General features: G+C 46.2%; 1 protein-coding gene across 1 annotated transcript; it reads right to left on the bottom strand.

Annotated features, from left to right (window-relative positions):
- Nucleotides 1–9,187: 9,187 nt before the first annotated feature.
- Nucleotides 9,188–11,615, bottom strand: FEZF1 (FEZ family zinc finger 1). Its single transcript, XM_029617283.1, has 4 exons — nucleotides 10,815–11,615; nucleotides 10,397–10,531; nucleotides 10,059–10,191; nucleotides 9,188–9,474 (listed from the first exon to the last, which is right to left on the bottom strand). Exons 1-4 carry the CDS (start codon nucleotides 11,613–11,615, stop codon nucleotides 9,188–9,190), a joined length of 1,356 nt encoding a protein of 451 aa, XP_029473143.1.
- Between the last annotated feature and the right edge of the window lie 8,085 nt (nucleotides 11,616–19,700).

Raw genomic sequence — 19,700 nt, 5'->3', positions numbered from 1 at the left:
TTAGGCTCTCACTCTCACATGCTGTCTCTCTCTCTCTCTCACACACACACACACACACACACACACAGCTCTCACTCTCACATGCTTTCTCTCTCTTACACACACAGCTCTCACTCTCACATGCTTTCTCTCTCTTACACACACAGCGCTCACTCTCACATGCTGTCTCTCTCTCATACATACACACTGCCTCTCTCTCACATACTGCTGTTTCTCTCTCTCTTACACACACACACAGGTCCTCTCACTCTCACATGCTGTCTCTCACACACACATACACACACAGCTCTCACTTTCACATGCTTTCTCTCTCTCACACACACAGCTCTCACTCTCACATGCTGTCTCTCTCTCATACATAAACACTGCCTCTCTCTCACATACTGCTGTTTCTCTCTCTCTTACACACACACACAGGTTCTCTCACTCTCACATGCTGTCCAATACAAACACACAGGCTTTCACTCTCACTTGCTGTCTCTCTCACACACATACATGGAGGCTCTCACATGCTGTCTCTCCAAACATACAGGCTCTCACTCCTACACACAGTCTCTCAACTCACTCTCATATACACACACACACTCTACAGGGCCTCAGCCTCCCTCTCGCCTCTGGGCCTCCTCTTCAAGGGTCGCCAAGGGATGGCCTCTGTGGCCCTGATCTTCTCGAGCTGCCATGTGTTGGGATCCACAGTGGCCCTGCTACCAGGCCACCTTTTCTTGGGCTGCTGTAAGATGGGATCTGCAGCGGCCCTGCCACAAATGCTACTCCTCTTCTGCACACGGGTCGATATTCCTCCTCCTTCCTGCCCACGAGGCACCAGCAACTTTTTTTTTCTGGAGCCATGTAGACAGGAAGAAGAAGAAGCATCTACAGGTTTGGAGGTGACTTGTTTTCTTCTGGCCACGGTGGGATGAGCTCCACCACGGCCCCGCCAATCTTCCTGCTGTGAGCAGCCACGAGAAAAGTTGTGCACAGCCAAGCATGCGCACAGCTTAGAGGGAACAGCACCTGGCACACAGGAAAGGAGCAGCACCGGTGGCTGCATTAACCTCCCCATGTCCGCCATCAGCACCTCCTATAGCCCTGCACCCGGGGGCATTGGCTCCTCCTACTCCCCCTCGGTACACCACTGATGCACCGCCTCCATTGTAGGCAATCTGTCTCTTACATACGCATTATGAATATCATACCCTGCAAACCAGATTTCTTAGTGGTTCTTGAGTACTGGAGTTGACTACTCTTGATTTAGTCCTTTTTCGGATATATTCCAGTGCAAGCCTAAAGATGCATCCAACCTCCCCCCCCCCCCCCCCCCCCCGAATTTTTTTTTTTTTCTAAAAATAATGTTAGTCCAGTGCAGACACAAATCCAGAAAATTAAATTCTTAGGCTGCTTTGGTTCACCCCAAGTTAGTAGGATTTCCAGCGCAGGGCAGGGTTGAGCTGATACCGTCACACCAGCAGTGCCCTCTCCAGCCCCTTTGGATCCGAGAAGGCTTCAGTATTGGGCTCATTTGTGGGCTCAGTGCACCAGTGCAGACTTTTCCTTTGACAGGATGGCTTGCAACGACGCGTGGTTTCTTTTTTTTTTTTTTCCCACTTTTCGGAGGCCCTTCCCTAAACTTGCTCTGACATGGTCTTGCCATGGCTGTGATGTTACTAGAAAACCCAAAACCACATCCCTATGAATGTCTGACAGGAGAAAATGCTCAGGAACTACAGGACAGACCCCCCCCCCCCTTCCCCCAACAACAACCAAACAACAGCAGCTCTGTTTCTGGTGATGACCTTCTTAAAGCATTTAAAGTGCCAAAGGTATGTGATACATCTTAGATACCAATTCCTTGCGCACAACCTAAAAATCTAATCCAAGTCCTCTTTCCTTACAGCTAAGCAGTAAAGCAGCTGAAGTATCCCCTTTGCCTTTCTAAAAATGACAAAAAAAAAAGTTTTGTAATTTTTGTGAGCATAATTGAAAAACAATGTGATTTGATTTCTTAAGATAAAATAAATAATGCAAGTAGCGTGATGGTTTTAAACCACCTGCATAGCGAGAGGATAACAAAACGTGAGAACATCATGAACAGTCCTCGTAAGGAAGCCTTTAAGTGCCAACATTAGGCTGCAGGCCGGCTCCCGCTGGCTGGAAAGCTTCTTTCCTAATGTCTCCCCCATGAGTGGGCATGGTAGGTCCCTCTGCGCATCCGCCAGACTCAGGCCGGCCCCACCTGCAGCAGCAGGCGGGGGGGGCTCTTCCGTGCGCAACTCAAAGCCACTGCTTCCGTTCTTCAGGACACCCAAGTGCCAATTTCTGGCTTCTCTTCTCTCCTTTTTGGTCACTTTAAAAGGGGGCTCCTCCCTCTATTGCATTCGATCTCTTGCTTTCGGAATAAAATGTCTGTACGTACTTATTATGTGTTCGCACCTTAACATTACTGAAGTAAACAGGGTGTGCAAAAGTGTGAAAACAATTCAAAAGCTAAAATTAAATTTTATATATATATATATATATATATATATATATATATATATATATATATATATACCCCCCTAAAACACGATGGTTAAATCAATTATAGTTAGAGACACTTGCAAACTTTCGTAAAACAAGGGTGAAAACGCCATTTATGTCAAACCTCAATAGTGCAGATGTATTTAAGCCTCACTGGGAAAAAGAAAACACCCACGAAGCAACAGAGAGCAAAAATATGCAAGACAAGCCCAAATACTTCACGAAACGAAAGATCCTTCAATGTATGCGAACTTTGCACTTGGAGTTTTAGTAGCGGAGCAGAGTCCGCGTTCCCCATTGTTTTAAATTTCTCTTTCTGCGTTCACGTCTCAGTGCTGCGTTCTGCGGAGTTCGATGTTGCAAGCACATGTGTGATACTTGTATGGGGCTTTGCTAAAGATCCACATTACCCACTCCAATTTGTTTGGGTTCGTAACTGTGGAATTGGGACAACAGAGGAGTTAAAATAAATTGGAACAGTCCTTCGGAATGAACTATAAATCAGAACTTTCAAGGGCAATCTTAATCGTTTTGTTTCAATTACCCATTGAATTACCTGCCACGAATTTACAGTAGGGCTGCGCGAACATTAAAGAATCGCCCCACTCGGTATTTATCTGTTTACAAGTTTTATATACCGACATTCATTTGCATATCAGATCGGTTTAGATGGTAACTTGATGAAATCCTTCCTTCCACCTCACAGTTCGGGCAACACTGAACCAAAAATGAATTTCTATGAGGAAAGGATATTTTGGACTAAAAGAGGGGACTGGATGTTTGTTCTCAGATCCTTAGCAATGGCGGTGACATAGACCAAGCAGTTTCTGTTAATGAGGTCCTGCCAGGACTGCGCCCCCTCCATTCGCTCTATGCCTTGCCCTGTTTACCTTGGCAGATCTGAGGGAGCTCTCCCGTCTGCTTTAGGGTGACCTCCGGGCTTAAGGTCATGTTTGCCGGAGCGCATTAATAGGGGGGAATCCTCAGCCTTGCGCAGATGTGTAAAATCATATTCCAAATTGGAAGAGAATAAGACACCTCGGCCACTTAACTCTCGTGTCCCCGCCGTGAAGCGGGCACGCAGGAAATCCAAGGCACAAAGGCCAAACGATCGAGTCATTGGCCATTTTAAGAACATTAGAGCAAAACCCCAGTAATTGCTCCAATTAACGTTTGTATGTAATGATTACTGACTGCGGGCTTAAAACTGTGCACATTATAGACAGAAAGATAGTGGCGGGATACAAATCCTTAGCGACGCCTATTTGGGATAACAGAAAATAGATTGGTTTAGTGAACAGTATATAAAATTACTTTTTAGAGGCCACCCTGTCCATTTCTTATAACAGGGATGGACATATTGGGCTCCTTTTCCTGATGTTTTCATGGTTATCCTCCAGTGTGGTCAATTATTAGGATCGGTGCAATCGAAAATTACCCAACCAGAGAAATGTGCCGAATAGAGAAGGGGCTATGGATTAATAATTTCCTAGAGGCTCTGCTCTGCCCCTGACAGAAGCCTTGGTGCCTACAAAAAGTGCTTTACACATTGCTAAACTGTGCCCGCCAGTCCTATCGGCTTTTTTACTATGGGTTCCCCGTCTTTTCCTGGGGCTGTGTTTAGGGATTGGTTAGATATATCGGGATTTTCATTTTAAAAAGGACGAAAATGCTTATGCAGTCACACAGTCACAAATATTGCAGATTTAGTGCAATCATTCATATGAAGACTTCCGGGACTCAAACGTATGCTATATAAACCGAAAGAAAACCGAAAGACCTTATTTTCAAAGTCCTTGTCCCTCTCACCTGCGCACGGCTGGCAAACAAGATTCCTGTGCTGGACTCAGTATAGGAATTTTCTGTGCATGAAACGGGATATGGTAAAGTAGTATGAAATGGTAGAAATGAAAGTTTATTTTAGAAATTGCGGTGAATTCATGTTTGGTGCAAATAGGGAGGTTTTCTGAAGGATATGCAGGAAAGTGACCTTTATTTATTTAGGATGCGTAAAAGCTGAGGACGATATCAGCTTGTCTGTTTCTTGGATTTCATCCATATATCTCTGTTTGTTTTTTTTTATTTTTTTCACACTATATCGTAATTCTTAAATTGTAATTTTTTAACAAAAGGTCCCAAGTGTATGCCGTCTCCCCTTCAAAATCCCAGTCCCAGAGCCCGCCTCGCTCGCTTTCTGCTCGAGGCATGAAAGTCATACCTGCATGAACTTCTCGCACGGAAACATCCAATTTATTTCGATTTACAAAAAGAGACGAAATGGGTAAATGTCAATTTTCAAAAACGGTAAATTATAATCTATGCCTGGAATTAAATTAAAAAAAAAAAACCCCCACAACGTAGAACGGATTTTGCACTGGCAAATGAATTACTTTCTTAAAACAAACAAAAAAAAACCCCAAACAATCCTGCACTGTTGCTTTAAAGGGGAGTGGGGGAGACCCGAGATAAAGGCCATTTTCAGCGAGCAAGCTTGCAGGATAAAAATAGAAACAGGAGGTTGTTCCTGGGAGGCAGGTGGGGGGATGTATTATAATTTTTATTTATTTTTTTTGCCAGATAAATTGCTTTATTTACTATCGGCAGTTTTGGGAAGGCCATAAGTGCTCCGCTTTTGCAGGGCTCCCCAGGTTTTAACCGACGCTTGTGCCCTCTGAGCACTTTTGCACACGCGGGGGGAGGGGGTCATTCGAAAATGAACCTAAGTGAATTCGGCCTGGTTTTAGATATCGGTCAAGGGTGGGGAAGGAGCGAAGCCTCCGGTTACAGCTGCACCACCACGCTGAGTGCCTCGGTAAAAAAAAAAAAACACAAAAAAGCGAGTCGTTTCGTTTGGGAACTTAGGCCCGAAATGTCCCCCAGTTCGTTATTCAGTGAGGAGGTCTCGATCACAGGCACAGCTTCCGGCTTTCTCGCAAAACACTCTGAAGCCTAACAACGTTTAACCCAGGCAGGGGAGCCGTTTGGGGGTCCAGGTGATCCCAAACCCGGGATCCTCCCCCGCAGCGGACGAGTGGCTGCTGCCGCTGTAAAAACCCCTAGTGACAGACAGACAGACAGACAGACAGAGCCGGGGAAAGGTCCGAGGGCAGGGTAACAGGGACCAGAGGCCGAGCCCCCATGCACCCCCTCCCCCACCCCTGAGAGGGGCAGTGGGGCAGAGGACTGAGAGCTCCTCATTCATCTTTTCATACAGTCCTGGGCCCCCTGATGTCCTCGGCACTCCAGACCCAGCTTTATGTCCGATGAGTGATGTTGTTAGGCGGGATATTTTTGGGGCTGGCTTTTAAGTGTTTTTCTTTGCCTGTTCTCCCTTTGAACTTCTATTGGAAAAGCGGAATATAAACATCCCTAAATAATACAAATAAAAATAAACCGGTCCCAGGGTCTCTCTTCCAACCCCTCCCCATCGTTTGTATTTAGGCAAGTGGCCTTCTTTTTGCAAGAAAGCCGGCCCATGTGGGCAACCAAGACGGCAACCAGAGTTCCCGTTAATGATTAAATTAAGCCTTTCATTTTGGGTAAACAACTGGAGCCGAGATGCGCAGTTTCTGGACGCTCACCAGCAGTTTGGAGAGCTCTGCTGCGCTGTGCCAGGAAACCGTGCTCCTCTCCTGTCTCTTCTCCTCCCTCCTAGGTTTGATGCTGCACGGAACGAGTCAGGGGGCCGCCTGTCTCCTCTGTATTTTTTTTTTGTTTGTATTTGTTTGTTTTTGTATTTGTTTGTGGGTGCGCGTCTATCTGTCGCTTGTTCTCGGTCCATGCCCAGCTGCCGGAACCAGCCTCACCCGAATCTCCCCCAAGCCCCTTCCTCTCCTTCCTGAGCCTTCTGTCTCCGGGGGGGGGGGGGGTGGGGAGGGGGAGCACTGCGCCCCCCCTCCCTCAGCATTCACACCTACAATCCCTGGGAGCTCATTTATCAAGCATTAGCCTCGGCGCTGAGACCTTTCCACAGCACAAAAGGCTTCCAATTCTAGGATCACTAATTGGACGATTTTTTTTTTTCAATTTCCAAATGAAATAATTGCACCCCTTCATTTAATGTGCAATTTTCCCCATCATTGGACAAAAAAACCCCATGTAAATAATAAATATAACGAAATCTAATGATGTTACAGGCAAGTTCAGGCTACTTAAGATTTATCCGGAAACTGGGGATAGCGTTTTAAGCCCGAATGTCCTGTTCGCTTTCCATTCACATGGAAGAAAATTGCTTGAGCTGCCTAACAATGTTTTTTGTTTTTTTTTTTTAACTCGGACCCCCAGTCTCCCAAACCTGTTCTCTAATGGCCACAGGCAGCTTTATTGACGCCCCAAATCTGTGAAAGAAGCGACTTTTCTGATCAGTAGAGACAGCCCTACAACAGCCCAGCTTTTAAACAGATTAAGAAAATAAAATAAACCCTCTCCTCCATTCGTCCCCTTCTCCACTCCCCCCCCCCCCCCCCCCCCCCCCCCCGTCCTCCTGCTCGTTTCTTACCCGGCCAAGGACTTCAGGAACAGGGCGATAATCATCACCGATATGCGGGGAAAGGATATCTCACGGTGATATCCCCATCCCTAGACAATGAGAGAGCGGACGAGGTTTGCATCAGGACAGCCCTACAAGTCGTTCGGGGAAATTACTGGAGATTTCTTTTTCTGCTAAGTTCTTTTGGAAATTCCCTGGAAATTAATTATTCCATCACGTTGTAGCCTTCTTTATTGTTTTACAAATAATGGAGTTCAACATCTTAGACTCTGGTCATACATCACGCCATTTCACTCCGTGCACAAAATACGTCCCGTGTTTATAATTCTCCCACACTGTCAACTGTATTGTAAAATATGTTTTTTTTCACAGCGAATCGGATTAAATAAATAAGTTAAATTACAGAGAATTACAATCATTTCACACATGCATTCCTTGACAGATAATTATGAAATACTTTTTCCTGGGTTGTACACATTTCAGTGAAGTTCCAATCAATTCTATATATTTTATTTCAAGTATTTTCTTTACCTGGTCCCCTGTACAATACGTGGAGGCGGTTTCGTTTCATTTCCAGTTGTAAGTAGCACAGTTCTTTTTCTGCCACCCAGTTTCATTAAAAAAATAAATATTGCACGACTTGAACAGACATGAGAGTCTTTCTCTTACGAGCTGAAACTTTGAGAGGGGGGGGGGGCCTGTGTTTGATAATAAAATTAGTTCCTGAAGAACCTCTAATTACCCTTTCATAACCAGTCATTAGCTGAACTGGTAGGCGGCGACCACTTTTGTTTGCTTTCGTTTTATTTTACAGTATAAAATAGTTCGTCGAAATCGCCATCCCCCACCCCCCCAAATCTCCGTAAAACAAATGCAATATCCCAACACGGTTCCTCCGACAGAGATTTCCAGCTGCCCATCCCCTTCCCCCTTTGAGCTCAGAGTCCAAAAGTGTTCGGCGATGGGTAACTTGGGGCTCATCTGGCAGCGTTTTGAAGAGCAAGCTAATGGTATAACAAGCAGTCTTTGATAAATCTGAACTAATTACCCCTCTTAATTAAACTCTTTAACAGTTGTTTCAGTGTTTTGGCAAGAAAACAGGAGATACTTGCAGCGCTGAAACGCCATTGACTGAGCACACAGCAGATTGCTGGTTAACACTTTCTTCACTTCAAGGACCTGGCACCGGTTTTATTTGTGTTTGTCATCCAGTTCTCCGGCTTGAATTCAGATTTAATAATTGCGTTTCGCGGTGCGAACCCCCGTTATCACAAAGCCGCTCGTGTACAAAATGTAGCGGAAAACAGCATGGAATCAACAATACTCTCCACAAGATTACTAACTGGGCTGAATAATTTACACTATCTACAGAACCTAAGAATTAAATTAGCGTATTCCGAGCATTTGTGCGCACCACAGTCAACGAATTTCATTTTCCCGTGCAAAAGAAAAGGAAATGCAAATCATATATATTTGGTTTCTTCCGAATATATATATATATATATATATATATATATAGATATATATATATATATATATATATATATATATATATATATATATATATATATATATACTATATATATATATATATATATATATATATATATATATATATATATAATAACAAGCTCTGTCCATCGAAACAACATTCAGAACAAACCAAAGGAGAACGAAACTTAATCAGTCAGCATACGAAACAGGTCCGAATCAAGACAACGGAAAAAATATATATGTATTTAAAGTGGTGCAGCATTCCGGAAGGATAATACATATCTGAATAAATATAACAGAAATTTTTCTTTTTTTGCTTTTCTTTTCTTTTTTACACCTCTGAACTAGAGATGAAAAATCGGGACTTTGCAAAAAAAAAAAAAAAATCAGCATCCACCAAAAATAAAATAATATAAAAGAAAATCGAATTGGAAGTCCAGTAAAAGAGTGTGAATGGGGGGTAGAGAGTGCAATACACAACGTTAAAAAAAAACAAAACAAAAAACCCCCCCAAAACTCGAACCCAACCACAAGCTGTAAAAGGCGCATGCAAAGGGAGGATGTGTCCAGCGGATTGTCAGAAGGAGGCGATGCAAGGGGGTTGCTGCAGCCCCTTCCCCTGCTCCCCAGATCCTCGATCGGACAGCCGGCCGGGCTGGGCTGGGCTCCGGACACCAGCGCCGAACATCAGGGCCCGGCGCTTTGCGCTCTGCCGAGAGACGGCGCGGAGTCCTCTGGCCCTCGGGGATCCCCCTGCAGGGCAGCCCCGCTGTCGTGAAGCTTCCGCACGTGTTTCTTCAGGTCGAAGTTCCTACAGAAGCCCTTGCCGCAGGTGGGGCAGGTGAAAGGCTTCTTGTCGTTGTGGGTGTGCATGTGGAAGGTGAGGTTGTACACCTGGTGGAAAGCCTTGTTACAGATGCTGCACTTGAACTGCTTCTCCCCGCTGTGGGTCAGCTTGTGGTTCTTGTAGTTTCCTGCAAGAGGCAAGGACAGGGCCATCAGGCAAGGAGAGAGGACAAGGGATCCCACCCCCTCCTAAAAAGAAGAGAGAACTGGTGTTTTGGAAGTCTGTGTGAGGATGGGAGAGAAGTTTCATTACACACCATCCGTTTTTAAATCTACTAATTTGCTACCTTTTTGGATGTTTGTCCTTGCAGAATTCTAAATGCAAAAAATAAAAAATGTAACTGCATAAAAGTTCAGCACATTTAAAAAATTTAAAAATGTATTTTCTTTTTTTTTTTTTTTTAAAATAACTTTATTTTAAGAATGTCAGAGAAGATTGTAATAATGGTACAGAAATGGACACAGCAACATTATCAGAGTCAGCACATTTAGGAATATACTATGTACGGCAGAAAAACAGATTCAATCCCCCTGCACAACATACATTTTATTGTATTTTTCGAACTTCTATTAAAAAGAATTTGTTACTTTTAACGGTTTTAAAAAATATATTTTCTAGCAGTGTTTCATTGGAAAACAAAAGTGAATATTGTGTTATTAGAGAAACTAATATTTGGCCATAGGAGACCAGAACGCTGTTTTTAATTTGTACCTTTTTGATGGAATCCTTTCCCACAAAATTCACAGACAAAAGGTTTGTAGCCGGCATGTATTCTCGTGTGTGTGTTTAACGTAGAGCTTCTGTTAAAGGCTTTACCGCATTGATTACATTTATGTGGTTTTTCCTGTACAAGAAATAATAAAAAAAAAAGAAGGAAACAAATATATATTTTCTCCAGAGCTCATTGCAAAGTCATTTGACTCGGTTAATGCAAAATCGTAGCACTGTAAAACAGCATTTCTGAGCGCGCCGGCTGCAAAATGGACGTCTGCCGCGCAATCAGGTGCGGGGGGAAAGTGAGCAGGGGCGCGGGGCGCCGGGCATTTTACCTGGGTGTGAATGATCTTGTGTCTGCAGAGCGTGCTGGCCTGTCTGAAGCCCTTGCCGCAAACTTTGCAAACAAAGGGTCTGGCTCCTGTGTGCACTGGCATATGGCGAGTTAAATTATAATGTGCATTGAATACCTTGAAATAAAAGAAAAAAAACAACACATGACGGATCTAAATAAGAAGTGGCAATTGATTGCATCACAGTTTAAATACTTTTGTTTGAAAAATCAGAATGAGTATATGTACGTCTATCTATCTGTTATCTATGTATACAAATCCGTCTGTCTGGCTATAGATGCATACATGCACGCACATAGAAATAAAGGGGAACGAATAAGTCCTACCTTGCTTTTGGACTACCATTTCTACCTATCCGGACTGCTGAAGGGGAAAGGAGGTATAAAAAGCCAGCACTTGCCTTGCCGCACACTTCGCAGGTGAAAACTTTGGGCTTGCTGTTCGGGGAGGCGCTGCTGAATTTGGAGGAAGCCTTGAAGGCGATCTTCTCCGAGAGGAGCTGCGCGCTCTCCTTCATGTAGTGCTGGAGCTGGGCGTGCGAGAAGTCCTTGAAGGCCACCCCCGGCGGGTACTTGTCCGCGCAGGGGGCCAGCAGCTTGTTCCTCTCGGCCAGGTACGCCTTGGGCTGGGGGTGCAGGGGGGAGCTGAGGAAGTAGGAGGCCACCGGGTGGATGTTGACGCCGGCCGACGGGTGGCAGGGCCCGTCCCCGCGGTTGAAGTAGCAGAGGGCGGCCCCCATGGCGTGGAAGGACGAGTGGTTGACCACGCGGGGCCTCACCAGCTTGTAGCCCTGCAGGGGCAGCGCCTGGCGGGGCAGCTCCGCCTTCAGGGAGAGGGCGCAGTTCAGGAGCTCCCCGCAGCTGAAGGGGGGCGTCGGCTCCGGGGGGCCCTTCCTGGGCTCGGCCCCGGCGGCGCCCGCCTTGGAGCCGCCCTCGTAGGCGACGGGCAGGAAGGGGATCATGCAGGGGATGGACGCGGGGCCCAGGTGCAGAGCCTGCTTGGCGTCGCCTTTGGCCCCGGCGCCCTGCAGGAAGTGGGGGACGGGGAAGGACTTCGGCTCGGGCGTCCTGGCCATGATCCTCTCGATGGAGAAGGCGAGGGGCTTGGAAGTGCTGATCATGGCGCCCCGAGGCGGGAGGCCCTCTCTGCCCGGCGCGGTGGCAAAGATTCTCGCGGTTGCCTGCGGGCAACTATTGTCCATGGCTTTTGGATTGCCCTTGGGGGGGGGGGGGGGGGGGGGGGGGGATGGGACAGTGACAGCTCTGCTCGCCTTTCTTTGTCACTGCTCTGCCGCCGAGGGGACCCGTCGGATCACCATCGTCGCCACCACCGTCCTGCACCAGCTCCTCAGCTCGCCCGGACCGGGCGTCAGCAGCCTGGTGGACCGGTGCCAGCCCCGCGCGGCTCGCAGGGCGCGGGAGTGACTCGGGCACAATCGGCTTTCATTTCCAGCAGCCCGGCTCAATGCAAAGTGTTTGTGTCAATAGCGCAGCAAAGATCTCGCCAATCGTTAACTTCCAAGAGGAGAAGGTAAACTAGATAATTGCTCAATTCGTTTCCAACAGTCAACAGTCAAACTTTTTTTTTTTTCTCCCCCCCCCCCCCCCCCCCCCACCAGTCAGTGACGACTTTTTATTGGGCGGCTGAGAGTCCCCCGCCCAGAGAGGGAGGGTCCTGGCGCGCTCACTCCCAGCCTTCGCCTTCTCGCCGTCTCTTTCTGCAGGGCTCGCGGGCCGGCGGATCGGAGGCGAGTTCTCCTCTTTCCCTTTTAACCATCTCAGGTAAAAGCCTAGCACGGAGTGGGGGGGGGGGGGGGGGGAAGTGTCCAGTCTTACCACCCCCCCCCCCCCCCCCCCTTGCACCAGCCCCGGGCCGCCTGGCCAAAGCAGGTCCGGAAGAGTTACAAACACATCACAGTCACAAAAAGAAGCTCTGTGAAGAAGCTTTAACAACCTCCACAGTACAGCTTCAGTAATAATAATAATAATAATAATAATAATAATAATAATAACCCGGGGTGAAGCATCAGAGATTATACACAGCCAGATCTAAGGAGAAGCCTGGCGGTGCAGGTGAGGCTTGGCCTGCCTGCTCGCCCTCTCGTTTTTCTTAGCTAAAGAGCTGGACTGGGAAGCACCGGGCGAACGCCTCGGTGCCAGGGGGGCGAGGTGGGCTTCGGGGGTCCCCCCTCCCCTCCTCCCACTCTCTCGCACCTGCACTGGGACGTGCATTAGGCCTGGTCTGAGGACGCGGTTTTGCCCCCCCCCCCCCTGTGTATAAAAAGCTTATTCCTGGCTCTGGAGTGATGCAATGGCAGTGAGGAGGGCGAGAGGCTGCAGCCTCGGTGGCTCTCTGCCTTGAGATGAGGCTGCAGTTGTGCTGTGTGGCCCCCCATGGCCCCCAGCGCTCCCCGAGGTGGCTACCACGGCGGGGGGCTCTAATGCCAGGAAAAGACAAAAAAAGAAAAAAAAAAGAAAGAACTCGCCCCCCCCCCCCCCCCCCTCCGCCAGTGTGGCCGGCAGGTAAGAGAGCAGCAAGCCCGCAGAACCTCCCAGCCCCGGCAGACAGGACTCTCCCCCGAAGGAAGTTCTGCAGGTAAGGAAGCCTGGGCACCTTGACCCAACCCCCAAACCCAGAGAAACCGAATAATAATAATAATAATAATAACCGAATCCCAGCGTGGAGAGCATTTGAAAAGGTGATTGTTAGCAATTATCTGGATGGCACAAAAAAAACCCCCAACAACTCCAGATACAAAGGGAGAGATTTAAAAGGGAGGTGTTGAAGCTTTCGTTCATTTCCTGCTCTGCGAGGGCTGCCTAAACTTATCTGAACTAAGAGAGAGAGGGGGAGGGAGGAGGGGGCTGGGTGCGGGAACTCTCCATCCGCTCCAGACAGAAACGAAAACATTCATTTCCAGCCTGCTTTCCAACGCATTTTTATTGTAAATAAAATTACAGCTACTTCAGCACTATTAACGGTAATGATACACTCATTTCACTATTAAAGCAAGGGGGAGGGGGGGGGGGTATGAAGCAGAGGTGGAAGCTTTCGGGTCCTGAAACCAAACCGATCTGCATCTGCTGGGAGCACCCCCCACCCCCGCCCTCCCCTCCGTGGAAAGAGAGCGAAAATTGGATCAAGGCATTTGGCCAAGTCCGAGTGCGCACTGAAGAGGCTGCGGCCTTGGAAAGTGGGTATTTGGCAGGTAATGTAATTTGAAGGGCACGATTCTTGAAAGAAGATCAACTAATTGCGAAAAAGAAAGAAATCCAGGCGCTGGGGGAGCTGGAGAGAGTCAAATGGGAGGCGGAAACTTAAAAAGGAGCAAAGCGAAAACCCTTTAATGCCGTCTGGGACTTGAACTGCTAAATGCGTCCGCATCTGTAATAGCCAGGAAAAAAAAATGTTTATTTCTGGCCTTTTTTTTTTTAATTTTTTTATTTTATCCTTTCTATTTTCAATTTCTCCTGGCCTGCAGACAAAGGCAGAGTGCTGGAGAGGGCAGAGGAGCTGTGCAGCAGATGGATCCTCCTTAAGACTTTAATTGCTGCCTTTTTTTTTTATTATTTTTTGCAGGTATCAGATTCGCACTGGCACATTTTGCTGGGCCCGGCTCCCTAGTCCATTTTGGCTCACGGCGAGCCCCTGTTCGGCAACCCGCTTTATCCCTTAACTTAAAAAAAACAGCAGTAATAATTGTTTTTTTTTTTTTTTTTAAAGGGGAAACTTATTCCTACAATTAAAATATTTCCCGAGAAAAGGAGACAACACGTTTCCTCGCATCAATCACCGAATAAATACAAATTCAAAGTCATTGGAAAAGAAAACCACCTCATTGGGCGTCCGAAGGCTGACAGCTGTGCAGATTGTGCATTTCCGATAATTTATTATATTTTTGTGTATATAAATAAATCTTCGCTTAAATCTAATCGTCAGGTTTACCCTAAGTAATGAAAAAAGATTACTAGAAAAGACTTTTAGGTCCTTTAGGTGACAAATACCCATGTTAAGTGTTTTTAAATGACGTTTTAGGATTGCATTTCTAGCGTGCAATACATATGTGTTGTCACTTGAGCAGTATAAATATCGCAAGAGGTCAATGACACTTCAACTGGATTATATTCGGCTCCTTGGTGTCCAATCCTTTTCCAAATCAGAATACGGATTATTTATTCATTCTTTAGGGCTCTAAAAAAAAATCATGGGCTGGTTTTTTTTTTTTTTTCGATTGTTGTGCTGGAAAATTCTGCAAGTTTTATAGATCAACAAACTAGACAAAGGAGGATCAGGATCCGTTGCATTGATGTGAGATCTTAGTTTTACAAATGAATGATTTTAAGCTGCAGATGGAAAGCTGGCACCGTTTGCACAATAAACCGTTGCCATAGGAAGTGAACGGCGTCTAACCCTCGTTTTATACTATTTAACTTTTACTTTTATCTTCATTGTAGAAGTTAATTTTGTGAAATTGCCTCCGTACCTTTTCGGTTTTGGAATGTGAATATTTGCCTTTTTATTTTTTTTGTTTTTGTCTCTTACAGTTTGTTAGCCTGATTGATTATTATTTTTTTTTTCTTTTCTCGCTCTTTTTAAGGATCTCCGAGAGAGGGGCTCTCTGATGCCCGCTGACCCCTGTAAACTGCCGAGGAGTTCTGGGCGCGGAAGGTTGCTGTTCTTGCAGCCTTCTCGTTGGGTTTTGTTTTGTTTTGTTTTTGTTTTTTCGTTCCGTCTTTCATTCTTCGCTTGCTAGTGCTCGCCCCATTGTGCTCCTGAGAGAGCCCCGCCAAGCTGAAGCCGGCCCCTGACAACTCCCAGTCCCACTCCGGGGCACCGGAGGGTGGCAGAATAAAGGGCGCTTGCATTTTCTGTGAAATGCCTCCTGGTCCCGAAGATTGGATGTCGTCCCTCCAAATTAAATAATAAATAATATATCGTTGGGGCAGGTTCTGTTTAAAACCAAAATGATAAAAAAAAAGCAAAGCCGAACCATTTCTCCAGCCTCCACCCTTGGAGGGGGTCATCTCTCTGTCTTTTTAAAGTCTCGGCCTTTCCTCTGTCAGCGTCCGACCCCTGACCTCCCCTAACCCCGCCGGGCCCGGCTCCATCCCCGAGGCTGCTGCCTGGTGACTGCTCAGAGCGCTCGGTTCCCCTTCTCGCTCCTTTTACAGCTTCTCTCCTGGTTCCGGCCACGTTTTTACTTCTCCCGGGCTCCTTCCCCTCCCCCCGGGGCTGGACCCCTTGGAGCACCTTTGGCCCTGGTCTTGAGCCTCAAGGTTTGCCCGCTCGTTTCACTCTCCCTGGGGGGAACCAGGGATCCGCTCCTTCCTTCCCCTTTCTTTTCCAGGAGTTTGCCTGAGGGGGTGAGGAGGACGCGGGTGCCGAGCAGGGGGCGTGAGAAGCGCCTTCCCTGTCCGCTCCTGGCCTTTTCTTTCCATGGAAAGGGGGCCATGGTCACCTTCTTCTGCCCCGGTGCTCCGGGATAATGATGGACAAACCGGGCCCGGAGCCAAATCCCTTTCATCCCACAGCTAATAAAACGCATTGTCTCTCTCTCTCTCTCTCTTCAAAATGATAATATTAACCATCCTCATAAACAGCAATACGAATTCATCGGCTTTATTCAGCATAGGCCCCGCGCGTTTATTATTATTTTCCATGGTTGGGTATCCGCGCAGGTCAGGAATTATTGCAAATCGTTGATAATGTGCGGAGCAGCAGGAAAGATCCTCTCTCTGTACTGTTCTAGCAGTTGCAAACTTTTCATTTCCCTCAGCTTTCCTGCCTGCTCAGTCTGCCACTGCCTGGGCAGGGAAAGGGAAGATGTAGTAAGCGCGCCCCCGAAAGGCAGGAGGCAAAGAAGAAGCGTTTTCAATTCACCTCTTGCAGTTCAGTTACCGCCAGAAATCCGGGCCACCAAACATTTCACTGAGAAGAGGCCGGAGCTGCTTCCGCGTCGAGCAAATAAATGGCTGAAACTGCCATCAGCCAACCCAAGAACGGGAAAGAAAAGACACTTTTTGGTGATGACGGTAAGGAAGCAGGGCACAGCCTGCAGTCACTCTCCTTAGCTGAATCCTGCTGTCCCGGGACCTGCTGGCTGTGCTCGGCCACCTGCAGAGACCAGGAGGAGAAGAGGATGCCTTTTTATCGAACTAACACAATATATCTCTTGAGGAGGTTTATGGAAGTTACACTCCCTTCCACAGGCCAAACACGAAATGAGCACCCCCTCTCCCCCCACGAACACACACTACCTTAGCTACCTAAAATGTACTATAAAGATTCCCTCTGGCAAGTCCTTAATTTTGTTGATTTGCTGTTATTAAAATGATGGAGGATGCAAACTGGAAAGGAGGCCTTCATCCAGTGCTTTTTTCTGTTTTTAAAACTCCATCCACGGAAGGGACAGCAAACAGGTCTAGTTCATGGGTTAGGCGAAACATGGAAATTAAGGTAAACCCGAGCCTCTGAATAGAAAACAGATGTCTTGAATATTCATTGCCAAAATAATGACAGCCAGCCGAAAGCCGAATAGCAGGTCCTTGATCTGGGGTTAGCAGGGGGCCCGTGGTCCTCGGGACCAGGCTGGGTCATTCCTGGGTACATCCCCATTGTTTCTGTGGATGTACGGCTGTAAGAAAAGCAAGAACTACAGGGGCATAGCCATTCCCTGAGGACACGGAGCCATCTGCTGGCCGAATTTATCCCATCCTCGCCGCAATCCATCCCAGGGCGGTTGCTTTTAGAGGCGCATATTTACAACGAGTGCGGTGTGCAAGCACAGTTTGGTGTCTGATGATTCAGTTCAAGTCCCTTTCCCCGGCTCAGATTATTCCTTTTCTATCAGCTTTAACATTTCAGTCTAGGAGTGTAGGAATATGTGAAGAATAAAAGGCTCAAAACCTTATCAAGTTCATTCCCGGGCTGCCAAGTGTGACTAAATATATGTCTCAAACGTGTGGCGTTACTTGGCTTCTACCGCTAGCTCTGGGAGTCTCTGCCAGAATCTAAACACTCAGTGGAAAAAAAAATAAAGTATTTAATAAACATTTTCCAGGGATCTCACATTTTTTTTTAAAGCTGGCTGCAAATTATGTCCTCAGTGTGATATTTCACTTTTTCTTGCTACAAGGTGGTGGATCAATAATGCAGATAGAAAACGTTGTGGGTGCACTTGCGATTCCAGTCCAAATGTAGACATACAAATGAATACACACCCCAAGGGAGCCAACGAAAATCATGCCGAGAGGAGACCCCCGTTCATAGGCATCTCTGTGCATAATCGTGGGAGCAGATCTTTGGTCTTCAGATTTCATTTTAAGAACTCCAAGCAACCTTTCTCCCCTCTTTTTGTAATAAGAGCCAGTGCATACAATCTTTCGGAAGCACTTGACTAGATGCAGATATGAGTGCTGATCACCGGAGCCAGAAATAAAGTTAGGGCAAGCGGACTTACAAAATAAACGGACGCTACTTTCGTTTGTGTGCCTCACATTCACCCAAAACAGTGACCGAGAAATGCTTGCGCGGTGCTGAGTAAGTGCTATCGCGTTCACCTTGGAAAATATTATTTGAAAAGTTAAGGGATAATCCGATCAGTGTTTGTTCAAATGTGTCCAAAATAGGCGTGATGACAGAAGTTTGATGGACCCGATAGGAACCCATGGATCCAGCGCTGTAGGGTTTCCTGGTCTTCGGAAGTTCATCCCCTGAAGCAGACCATCGTGTTTCTGAATCGCTTCATCCATTTCATCAAGCTCCTGTTGCCGCGCCAAAAATGGAGTCAGTGGATTCGGAACACTTTTTGAATAGACTTTCAATTGGCTTATAAATACTTATTAAAACTTACAAACGTTGCAAACACTATTTTTCGGGATCAATGATTAAAGCCTGTGCCATATTCAGTTTAGCGCAAGTTGGCCCTTTTGTAGGACACCTTTCTTTACACATTTCCAAAGAGTTTGTATCAACCATTATTTTGATAGATTGTGTTGGTGGGTATTTTTCCACTTGTTTTGCCCTATTTGTGTTCTTCCATGGTTTAATTATCAGATTTTTATTCTAAAGATATAAATACACAGAGTAGATGACAGAAAAAGACCATCTAGCACTGTCAGTCTGCCATCTTTTTCTTGTCCATAGTACTAAAGATATATCCCAGCTGCCAGCCTTAGAAGATTAAACTTTTGTAGGATATTGGTTTTCTGCCATCCTGATTAGAACAGCCTATGCAATGCCCTACTTAATCCAACACTCGGCTTCCTACCCCTCACCTTCCATATTTTACCACCAAGCTTTGTGGTAAACTATCACCAAAACTAGTGAGGCTTTTGCCAAGATAGCAGATCTTCTGGGTCCCCTGTCGGCCCTGCTAGATAGTCCCCAAGTCACTCCTTGGTGACAACAACACTCATTCTGTTCCCCATAATGGAATTCAGAAGATACTTTATTCCAGAGAGAAATACTTCACTCTCCTTTCCTTCAACACATTTTGAAGTAATGATCCTTTCCTACAGCTGCCATCGGGATAGTACTGATTATTCCTTCAGAGTTTAAGCAGGACTTGAGAAATTATTGTCCAGTACAAATATCACACATTATAACAAAGGATTTTTGAACAAAAAGGGAATTTTTAAAACTAGAATATGACATTGCCATAGTAACTTAAAAAAACCCCTATAATACCCCTCTCCTAGGAGTCAGGCCACATGTGGAGCATGAGTTCAGCTTTGCACACCTATCTTTCAAAAAGATATACACAAATTAGAAAAGGTACAAAGAAGGGTTTTTAAAGTAAGGGGACCCAAAACATACACATGCTAAAAGATTGCCCAGATTGAGGCCATTTACTTTTAAAGGGAGATTTAAATACATATACTACATAAATGGACCATATACTGCTCTCACGGGCCTGTATACAGAAAGGCATAATAGTGTGGCACAGCTCATCCACTGACAACTGTGTAAACATCATAACATCATAGTACCAGAAAAGCACTGGGATCACGACCCTGAAAGAACTGTGGAGAATGAAGAAGTTGTGATCACCCGGGCCATTCCTATTTCAAACTGATAAAAAAAACCCCTGATTCAAGAATACCAGACATTGTAGTAAAGGATAAAAGCACAAGAATGGCATTGTCACTACCAAGCAACATATATAGAGAGAAAAGATCCTCAAGTGCCAACTGATGCAACTGGAGATCATGAAAATGTGGCAGAAAGATACTGAAATAAGTCCCAATTGTATTGGGCCCACTGGCCTTATTAAAAGAACTTCCAA

Source organism: Rhinatrema bivittatum, chromosome 9 (genome assembly GCF_901001135.1).
Source record: "Rhinatrema bivittatum chromosome 9, aRhiBiv1.1, whole genome shotgun sequence".
NCBI classification, from domain to species: Eukaryota; Metazoa; Chordata; class Amphibia; order Gymnophiona; family Rhinatrematidae; genus Rhinatrema; species Rhinatrema bivittatum.
Note: the sequence above shows the minus strand (reverse complement) of the source record. Positions and strands in the feature narration are given on the sequence as shown.

Coding starts and splice junctions, on each gene's coding strand:
- FEZF1 (XM_029617283.1), bottom strand. CDS start 11,615: ATGGACAATAGTTGCCCGCAGGCAACCGCGAGAATCTTTGCCACCGCG. Junction 10,192..10,396: donor ACAAGATCATTCACACCCAG/GTAAAATGCCCG, acceptor TTTCTTGTACAG/GAAAAACCACATAAATGTAA. Junction 9,475..10,058: donor GAAAGGATTCCATCAAAAAG/GTACAAATTAAA, acceptor TGCCTCTTGCAG/GAAACTACAAGAACCACAAG.